Below are 11,095 nucleotides of genomic sequence, written 5' to 3'. Positions count from 1 at the left end.
TCTCCAATTATCCAAATGTTCAACCTTAAATGCCACTTCATCTGTAAAACCTTTATCCATGGCCCTTCAACAAAATCCAACATGATTTCTTCTCTTGCTGTTTTCTCCGTATTTTGCAGTGTTTATGTTTATACTAAGTGACTTTGGACAAGATAGCTTCTGGGCTGATTTATTTATATTAAAAATGATCTGTAGTTTTGATCTTAAACATCACTGTTGTACGACTCTTTCTCGGGGAGGTGAGCACACAAGTCTCCTTACCTCCACTAGGGAACCAAAGACAGGCAAAATGATTGTAGCCACATCAAGTCTGGTGAAGCGATGAGTCACTGGGCTTACTTACAGAAGAGTGAGAAGTTACTGAGAGAAGCATGGGTAACCAGCAAACAGCCCCATCACTGACACCTCACCCCAGGGTGGATGACTCCCATGGCTGTGCAGATGAGGTCACTCTACCTCAGTTAGCCTGCCACACTCGATCCCTACTCAAGCAGTAACCAAGACCACATGCAACTTGGGCAGAATTGCCTATAGCTGGGAGGAGTGGCTAGACTCTCAGGAGAGGGTCTGAGGACTCTTCACTCCCTACAGAGAACATCACAGACCTGACTGAGAGTTTCTTGTAGGCAATCTGGGCTGTTCTGCTTAAGGTGGTAACAGCTGTTATCCGACAGCATTTCAGAAAGGTCAGTCAGTGCTCTGTTGTTTTAAAGGCTTAGCTTGCAGAATCGTGCTATCAGGAGATGGGGAAGTCTTTCAGAGGTGGGAATTAGTTGGAGGTCTTTGGGCCATTGGGCATGCTTTCAAAGGAGACAGTGGGAGACACCAACCTCACATCCCCCTTGCTGCTCAGCCACGAGGTGAGCAGTTAGTTCTTTTCTGCCCCATGCTCCTGTTATGATGCACTGCCCCTTTGTCCCTTACAGAGGTCTGAAAGCAATGGGTTTGCCTCATCGAGTCTCGAATTACCTCCACACTGTGAGCTAAGAATCAACTGTTTCTCTTTATACACGGCCATCTTAATCATTTCGGCAAGGGATAACAAGGGCTGGGGATGGAGTAGGAAGTGTCTCCTGTGTTGTAAGGAAGAGAGAAACGATGTGGGGAAGCCGCTGGCTTGGCGCCTACGGCAGAGACCTGGGCATTCACAAACCACCAGCACCCTCCCTCCGTCCACAAGCTTCTGGACAGGATCTGACCGCTTGTGCCTTTGAAGGCAAGAGTCTTCTCCAAATGCAGCTGAGTCAAAGCCCTTTCCCAGGCAGACTTAACCAGATTTAACCACTTATCGAGGAGTTCTATGTGCTTTGCATCCCTACGTGACCCCGTGAGGTTAGCTTTATCATCTCCATTTCACAGACGAGGGGACATGTGCAAGAAACGTAGGGAATCTGCTGGTGAGGTCAGGGCTAGAGTTCCAGTTCTGTCAAACGCCAGGCGGTAGGGCCAGGACTCTCCATTTCTAGTCATCCGGCTACTGTCTCCGACACTAGTCCACATCACCTTTGCCATTTTCTTGAGTTCCGTTTGTTTTCTTGTTATCTAGACAAATAGTTGCTTTGATTTTTCTCATTCCTTTAACAGAATGGTCCCCAAAGACTTGCTCATTAACCTCCCACAACAGATGAGAATGCGTTTTCATTAATATTTTACTAGAATTCCATATAATTGCCCTTAAGCACAAAAGGCCTTTTTACACACCACGTGGCACACCCCAGGGACTCCATCTAGTAGGTCTCAATGGGTGGGATGATCTTTGTGTTTTATCTAGCACATCTTCAAGGCATTAATAGCGCCATACCCAACTCACTAACTGCCCAGCAACCAACAAAGAACTCAAAACAGCAAAAGCAGTTTTCCACCAGGAAAGGGGAGAACGACTGACCTGAGCCTTTTATTTTTAGACAATCTCCAGTTATACGTTATTCTTAACGGTAATTCTATTTATTCCCATTTGCAGTTTCCATGGGTGTATGGTGGCTGTGCGCGCGTGCGCACACACACACATACACACACACACACACACACACACACACACACACATGCATGAGGAGGCCCAAAGTTGATGTCAGGAATCATTTTTGATGGCTCTTCTCCCTTAATCTTTGAGGCAGGGTCTCTCAGTCAAACCTAGAGCTCATGTTTATGGCTCGTCTCCATAGCCAACGTGCTCAGGGCAATCCTGCCTCTACCTTCTCAGGCTGGAATTGCAGGTGGGCCGCCACACCCACCCACACTTATGTGGGTTGTAGGGTGTAAACGCTGATCTTCACACTCACCCTTTACCTGCTGCACCCTGTCCCCACTCCAGTTTTAGTAATAATAATAAAAGCAAACCAGAAAACTGTCTTACCTGTCACCCACTGATCCTGCTCACTGGCACAAGGAATGATACAGGCTGATGGAAAGCAGACTACAGAAGGTTCAAGAAAGGCGGCTCCTGTGTCTGTGACACATTTCTAGGGCATTCAAAACCTTAGCTGAATGATCCCCAACAAGTGTGCGATGACCTCATCTCCACTTACTCAGTGATCGTGGAGAGGTCCACCGGATCTAAGTGGCCCAGCAAAGATGGACAGGAGACTGTCACAGTACAGGTCTCCTGGCCCAGGCTTCCTCTGCTGGCCATTGATGTTTCTGGAGGCAACAATAAACAGCAGAGATTTGGGTCTGGTCATTGTTTATATGGGGATTCATTTTGTGGTTTCAGTGGGTGGGGAGTAAGACAGTTTTCTTTCAAAGTGGATTTCAAGTGGTGGGGGGCTGTAGATCCTTAAATTTTGTGGTTGTGTATAGACAGATGTTTCTCCGGTCCCACCCAGCCCCACGGTCCTGCAGCCACTTGTAAAATTAATTGCAAATTCTATAGCCTATCAGGTTTCTTGCTAGCTAGCTCTTACAACTTATTTCAGCCCATTTCTACTAATCTATGCATTGCCACGTGGTCACATGGCTTCGTGGCTTCCCGGTACTTTCACATCTCGCTTCTCCCGGTGGCAGCTCGCAGGTCTACCCCACTCTCCTTTCTTCTCCTCTCTCTCCAGATGGAATGTCCTTCCTAACCTTCTTCTGCCTCACTGTTGGCCAAACAGCTTTATTTATCAACCAGTCAGAGCAACACATGTTCACAGCGTACAGAAAGACATCCCACAGTGCTGTGTACCAAGTCCAGGAAAGAATATGAGGCAAAACAGTGGCATTTATGACCTCACATTGTTTCTTTTTCAAACAAATTTAAAAAAATCCCCTTGGTGGGAAAGGAGAGATCATCCCCATCCCAATAAAACCCACACAATGGTCATCATTTCCCCTAGGGCGGTCGCAGGTCTCGGGCCCACATTGGCTACATTCTCCCATGGTTACCCTACGCATACAACTTCAGTTTGGGAACCTATGCTTCCGGTTAACTACGGGCATCCACCGGTAACTGTGCTGCCAAAGTTCCTCACAGTAAAATGTCTCCACATCTGTGGGCTGGCCAGATGGCTTGTGGGTAATGGTGCTAGCTGCCAAGCCTGATGACCTGTTTGACCTTTGAAACTCACATCATGGAGGGACCAGCTAACCTCTAACCTGTACAGGTGCACCATGGTACACGCTCCCCCCTCAAAAAATTGTTTAAGTTTACACATTTAAATTTTACTATTTTTTGGCCGGGCAGCGGTGGCACACACCTTTAATCCCACACTTGGGAGGCAGAGCCAAGTGGATCTCTGTGAGTTTGAGGCCAGGCTGGTCTACAGTGAGATCCAGTACAGGCACCAAAACTACACAGAGAAACCCTGTCTTGAAAAACAAAACAAAACAAAACAAAACAAAACAAACAAACAAACAACCCCTATTTTTTTCTTAATTCCCACCCCCCCAGTTTTATGGATCCTTTCTCTTCTGATTTTAAATCACTCTGTTCTTTTAGCAAGTCAGGTTCCATGTCTTTGTTTTACTGATTGAGCTTTTTGTATCTGGTAGAGAGTACTCAAAAGAGCACCATATCTTACTGATCCAAAATTTTAACATGCAAAGAAAGAAAATGACACATTTTTAATCAAAGTAAGCAATGATGACAGGTTTATTTAAAATTTTCCAGTAGAGAAAACCTGCTAGTGTTGGAATAAAAGTATTCAATGTATAAGAGCAGAAGAGAATAGAAAAAATTAACAGAAGAAAACAAAACCAAACAGTACAAAAAACAAAACAAAATAAAAATGTTTGAATGGCGTCCAATCAGGATCTTCTTTAAACCTGTGAATGATGGGCAGAGCTGCTAGGTGTGGCAAACAAGTTATTTGGGACTTAAAGCCTGTGCCTGTATTGTAAACTCCATAAAAACTGCTCAGGAAATTCAAGCTTTCCATATGCTGGGCACTGAAACACAAAGTCAGTCGATTTGCAAATAAGAGCAATTATTCATTTGCTCACAGTTACAGGAATTAACCAGCTGCTTAACTGCCTTGTAGAGTGGATGAGATAGAAGAAAAGAAAGGGAAAAAGTCAGATAAAACTCTAAAAAACTGAAACACAGCAAATTCAGACACCAGCTTGTTCACTTAAGGCAGCAAACTGAACTTTATGGTATAGTCTCCGTTTGCGGTTTCACCTCCTTCCCCCACCCCGCCCTCAGATACTTCCTAGATCCACTAGCCAGTTAGACTATTCATAACCTCCAAATATTCTCCAGTAGATACATATTTAGCAGAGCATATGCCTGACGTCACTCTGACGGCGGTACAGTCAGCATACAGTTCTAGAAAGGTTACTATGTCTGTCATAAAGATGAACCTTTACTTTGAAAACAAACAAAAAACCCCATTCATTTCTAAACAAACAGTTTTAAAATATTATGAACACCCATGAGAAGATGATTCAGTGTGGCTCGGAACCTGATGAGAAGCACACTTGCAAAGACTGTTAACGTAACCCTCTGCCAAACACTCCAGGCAAAAGGATTGCTTAGGATCATTCTTTTTCTTTTTCTTTTTTTTTTTTTTCTTCTTTTTCTTCTAATAGATAATTTGTCCCTGGCTTGGCCATCTCTTTTTTTAACTATACACAAAAGTCCTGCTAAAAGTCAGCATTTTAGTTGATTATACAACAGAATGTCACAATGTAAACTAAACAGGTTCTTGATATCAACAGCATGTTACCAAGGTTTGTCAATTTCTCAATCCAACAGTTGGTCACAGAGGTCAAGTATTATCAAGACTCCTTTGTCAGACCTCATCTTGTCTGACACATCCATCCTTCAAGTACATGCAAGGCTCACCGGTGTGCAAGAGACCAAAGCCTGGCCCTTTACGACACCGATGAAATAGGATTGTGGGGCGAACCCATCTGGGTGAGGACTTTATCCAGCCACTGCAGCGGGCCATGCAGATGTATCTCAATCCAGCAGGGGGTGCTGGTAACATCCTGCCTGTGGTACTCAGCTCCCCAGCCCTAGGAAAAAGAAAAAATGGAGTCATTTAACTCCCTCATCTCAGAGACTCAGCCTTCTAAATAAAAAGATCATACCATCAGTTCATATCGCTGTTTGGACTTGTGGCTATGTCCCACAAGAAAAACAAACACACCACAAATGCATGGGCAATTTGGTGGGTAACTTTTGGGGATGGACATTGGTCACTGAAAGTCCATCCAAGGACCCCAGGTCACCTATTTTGTCTGGTGTGGTGGTACACGTCTTTAATCCCAGCATTTGGGAGGCAGGAGCAGGCACAATTGTGTGAGTTCCAGGCCAGTAGGTACAGAATGAGACCTTGTTTCAAAGAAATAAAAATTACTAGTCTTGGATAATTAGTTTTAAAATACATTCAATAGTTGTTTGAATAAAGATATTTTAAATATTTATTTCCCATTACATTATTGTTATGTTAAAACTTTATTTACATTTTATTTTTTAAGACATGTTCTTACTATGTAGTCCTGGCTGGCCTGAACTCCCTATTTAGATCAGACTAGTCTTGAACTCAGAGCTTACCCATCTTATCCCTGAACACTGGGATTAAAAACATGTGCCATCAAGCCTAGCTTTATTTATTTTTTAATATTTTATTTTTAAAAATCATGTATATATGTAAGTGTTTGAGTATGGATTTATCTATGAATATTATGCCTGTAGAGTCCTGAAGGTGTTGGGTCTTGGAGCTGGAGTTACAGGCTGTTGTGAGCCACCCCAGCTGGATGCTGGGAACTGAACCCAGGACCTCTGTAAGAGCACTAAACCCTTAACTGAGCAATCCTTTGCCCCTTTATCTGTGTGCCCATGCCCGGAGAGGACACAGATCAACACTGGCTGTCTTCTTCAATTGCACTCCACTGTATTTTTTGAGATGAGCTCTCTTGCTGAACCTGGGGCTTTTTGCCAATCAGGCTACCTGTCTCCTATGCAGAAATTACACACAGCACTGCACCCAGCTTTTTGTTGTTGTTGTATTTTTGTGTGTGCATGCACCACAATGTGCATGTGGAGCTCAGAGAACAGCTTTGTGAAGTCAGCTTTCTCTTTTCACCTTTACACATGTTGTGTAGCAATTTCTTCAAAGATAAAACCTTCCATCTTAGAGGAAAGCTCCTTAACTGCCCAATGTTCTATAGGGAGGTGAAACATTCCACCCTATAGGCAAACTCCTTAAAACTCAGGAAGCAAACAACTCAAAAGCTTTAGGAAGTCCCTGAAACTGACAAGATTCACTAGTTCCCTTCCCCCCAAGTTATGATAAGAGCAGTAAGGACGGCTGAGACACTAGACCAGCTAGGCTGCCTGGAAGACTGGCAAGGCAAGCTGCCTAGAAGAGGCTCGGACCGACTGAGCCGGGGAAAGCCACGGTCCAGCCCGTTAAGCTGCCTGCGTATTACGCAGTGAGCTCCAGGTTCTTAGCTTCTGTGAGCTGCCACCTGTGCTGGGGTAGGCTTTTGGGGACACAGAGCTGTCTTTGAGTCATTTCTGTTCCTCTAAGTAACCCCAATAAAGCTCAATGGTTCACCAAGCTGGACTACAGTGGTATCCACTACCAGGTGGTAGTAATCTCAGCACTAGTGAGAGGCTGAGGCAGGAGGATGACGACGACTTCAAGGTCAGTCTGGGCTACACTGAGTTTGAGGCTAACCTGGGATATTCAACAGTGACAGTGACCATACAGGTCTGTCTCTTTAGACAGTGAGATCGTTGAAGGTGGGGGCCTAACATCTGACCTCCAACATCCAGGATGGTCACCAGCATGAGGCAGTAGCTCCACAAAAACGTTCTGGGCCAAACTGATTTAGGTTTTTCAGATAGGGAAGATTTGTTTTTTTACATTCATAAATTTTATATGAACACCAAAAATCATCTCAAAAATAACATGAAATTGCCTTTTAATGTCAGTAAGATGACCTGTGTCATTTATCTGAGACACTGAGGAGGACAGGTAAACCGAGGCCCCCTCACAGAGGACAAGAGTGCTACATTAAGTGTGCAAAGCTCTTGTTGCCAATGTATGACTTCTTGTGTGATGATTGTTATGTTACAGTCACCGAGCTTTAAAAAGATTTATTGTTATGTGTACATGTGTGCATCTATGTGCTTGTGTGTGCAGGTACTCATGGAGGACAAAAGGTGTCAGATTTTTGGAGACAGAGTTCCAGGCAATTATGAGCTGCCTGATGTGGGCGCTGAAGAAGGGTTCTGGTCCTCTGTAAGAGCAGCAACTGCTCTTAACTGCACAGCCGTCTCTCCGGCCACCATGTTTTCAGTAAGATGGGTCTATCCTAAGTCCCCAGCCATATCCATCCCTCCACGCTAGTGCTTGTTCAATTTTTTATGTTGTGTTAATATTAAACCCATCGGGAGCCACATGCATTTTGAAACTGGAGACTTTAGATGCAATTTTTTTTTTCTATTGTATTGTCTTTTGGAATAGTGGTAAAGTATTTGCTGAAAGAATGATGTCAGTACATTGTGAAGGTGTGGCTTTGGGCTGCAGAGATGGCTTATCGGTTAAGAGTACTTGCTGCTGTTCCAGAGGTCCTGAGTTTGGTTCTAGAAACCCACAAGTGCTCACAACTGCTTGTAAATCCTGCCACAAGAGAGCTGACACCCTCTTTTGGCCTCCACGGACACGCACACACATGCGTGCATGCACACACACACAGACAAGAGTAAAAGAATAAATCTTGGGCTGGAGAGATGGCTCAGAGGTTAAGAGCACCGACTGCTCTTCCAGAGGTCCTGAGTTCAATTCCCAGCAACCACATGGTGGCTCACAACCACCTGTAATGAGATCTGGCGCCCTCTTCTGGCCTGCAGACATACATGCTGTATAAATAATAAACAAATAAATCTTAAATAAAAAAAGAAGAAATCTTTAAATATCTTCTATTAAGGTGGAGGTTGCTTTTAGCTATACAAAAGTAACAGTGAACTGTTAGTCATGTAATTAACAGGAAACAAAGTGAGGAGAAAGCTCCCAGGAGCACAGGAGTCAAAGCTGCTCAAAAATCAATAATCACAGCCCCATCAGGGATCTGGAACTATCAAGGTCCCAATTCCACTTGGCCCCATTTTACAGACCAAGAGCAGAAGGTCTGAGAAAGTTCCTGTACCTCAACCAGTCAACAGCCACTTAGGAGATGTTCTTCCTTCCAAACAAAAAGCACTTGGGCAAGTTGCTGGCCTCATTTTGAAAATTGTCTGAGCCCAAATGCTAAGTCAAAAATTAAATGGCACTTGTGAATAATGAACAAGAAGAAACTCCTGTGGTCACATTTGCACACAACAGACAGGCCAAGTTCTTTAAGGGGTAAAGAAAGGCCTCCCTTGGTGCTAAAGCGGGGCCACATTCGGCCAGAAGGAGGGAAGATACCTTTGATCTGGACGATGATGAACAGGGCTCGGGATCACCCCAGTGATGAACACATCACTGAACAGGCCTAACGAGAAGTCAGGGAGCTTTTGAAGACAGCCGTGAAAGACGCCTGCCTCACCCAGGTTTGTAATTAGCGCTCTTCCTAAGGTAAAGCAGGATCGAGATTTATCTTCGAGACTTCAGAGACAAGTCAGTTACTAGACTGTGCTGTCCCAGATACACATTTAAAAAGTTCTTTTTCAACGGCATCTTCAACACTTTCATTGCTTAGCGGCAGAAGAAGACAGAGATAAGCAATGACTTGGATGTTCTCCTTTCTTTGATACTACAGAACGCTCTGAAGAACGGCAAAGGCCTTGCTGACTTCTGAATTATACACTGGCACAAGATTTACTAGAAATACTTAAAAAAACCTGACCAACTAAAAATAATTTCCAGTGTGATTAACTTTTCCACTTACTTATTTTGTTACATCTATCCTCTCCCTTCCCTGTGTGTGACTGTGTATATACACATGGGAGGCAAAGGGACTTGGTTCTGTCTTTCTATCACATGGGTCCCACTGAGCCACCCCACGGGCCCTAAAAGATCATCCAAGGACTGCTGAACTATAACCCATACGTGCATCCTGAAAAAAAAAAAAAAAAACATACATGCTGGCATCCTGACCACACTGAAAGCAAAGAAGGAGAAGGACAAAGATGCATTTAGTCAACTCATCTCAGGATGACGATGATTTTAAGCTACATTTAAATACATACCATTTTCTATGGCATTATGGTAGCTACAGGGCCGGGAACATAGCGCAGTGGGTGGGACAGTGACCTAACATACTAGAGACCCTACAATGGGGTAGTGGAGGCAAACACTAGCTCCTCCAGATGTACAGCTGACGCATCAGGATTTCAAACTCGTCCTCAGCCAGCCAGAGGCCCAAGTGGACTACACCGGACCCTCGGTTTGAGCAGGAACACCAAGATGGCTCGGGGTAGCAGGAATAAAGCATCTGCCACAAGCCCGGAGACCTGAGTTCCACCTCTGGGGCCTGCACGGTGGGAGGAGAGGACTACAGTCTATGTTCCCATGACAACCTCTCGGACACTGACACCTTTGTTAGGTGCTGACAGGAGTCTAGCCCGAATGAGACGGTGGGCGCGGCTCACCTTCACGAAGCTCATTCGAATAGTGCACATTTTGGTGAGTTCGTACACTGTCTCGAAACCGTGGTTCACAGACTGTGCCAGGAGCTGAGCAAACTCTTGGTTGTTGAAAATTTTCAAGCTGCACCCGCTGGGGATCTTGCAGACAGTGGTGGGGTGGAAGCCGTGATGGTAGTTGCAGTTCCTACTCTGCACGAAGATGCTGCTGTCGCTGAGGCATTCGGCGTACACCTCTCCTCCAACGTAATAGAGGTGGACTCCTGCAGGGGGCAGACCGCGTCAGTCACAGGCCGAAGAGTCACGGCGGGATACTCACACAGGCCTTCGGACAGGCACCCAGGTAACCATGTCACCCCTGTGTCAACCACTATGTCCAGGAAATAACAAAGTCTCTCAAAAATAATAAAGCATAACACTTTCATTTTGGTAAGTGTTTAATGTCCCACTTGGCCAGAGTTGAAAGTATATTTGCACTCCAAAAATAGAGTGCAATAAACCCTGCAGTTTACTGGGGTATCCTGCGGTCTCAAGTCTTCTGCATGCATGCCAGGGCTAAACTGTTCAGAAAACTTCAGAGAGAGAAGGGATGACCAATAAACACAGGGGAATGAAAGCCGGGGTGAAGAATTACTGCTGGGAGCTGTAAGACATGAGGTCTAGTTAAAAACAAAAGCCTTTTAAATAGGAAAAAAAATGTACTGTGAAGTAAGAGCTCGCCAAAATAACTACTAAAGATAATAATTGAAAACTTCTTACAACTTAGAATGCTGGAGTCTAGGCAACGCCCTGCCTTCACAGGCAGAAGGGGGCAGACCTGGAGGCCCTCCTAGTAAAGCTGAAGGGAAGAGAATCTGCAAAGCTGTCCTCTGATGCCCCGCTATCCACTCACAAAAGAAACAAAAACCAGTCTTTAAAAGGGAAGAAGGACCCTCTGGCTAAGCTTCACAAGGCGGTAACAAGTGCCCAGCAAACAGGCAGGTGGTGCAGCTTCAAGCCCTGCAGGTGACCTGGCATGTGACTGTCTGAGGAAACACCTTTCTTTCTTTTTTTTTTTTTTTTTTTTTTTTTTACATTTTTTGTGCTTTCGCTTTC

The 11,095-nt window shown here is 44.7% G+C and overlaps 1 protein-coding gene across 1 annotated transcript in view; it reads right to left on the bottom strand.

Moving 5' to 3' along the window:
• Positions 1-4,038: 4,038 nt before the first annotated feature.
• Smad1 (SMAD family member 1) overlaps positions 4,039-11,095 on the bottom strand; it is a 63,976-nt gene continuing 56,919 nt past the window's right edge. The window contains exons 6-7 of the mRNA XM_028892915.2: positions 10,007-10,263; positions 4,039-5,436 (exon numbers count right to left, since the gene is read on the bottom strand). Of these exons, the coding sequence (XP_028748748.1) occupies positions 5,293-5,436; positions 10,007-10,263 (401 nt within the window). The 3' untranslated portion in view covers positions 4,039-5,292. The remainder of the gene's footprint in view (positions 5,437-10,006; positions 10,264-11,095) is intronic.

This window comes from Peromyscus leucopus, chromosome 5 (assembly GCF_004664715.2).
Source record: "Peromyscus leucopus breed LL Stock chromosome 5, UCI_PerLeu_2.1, whole genome shotgun sequence".
NCBI lineage: Eukaryota > Metazoa > Chordata > Mammalia > Rodentia > Cricetidae > Peromyscus > Peromyscus leucopus.
The sequence above is the reverse complement of the archived record's forward strand: the minus strand, read 5'-3'. Positions and strand labels throughout refer to the sequence as shown.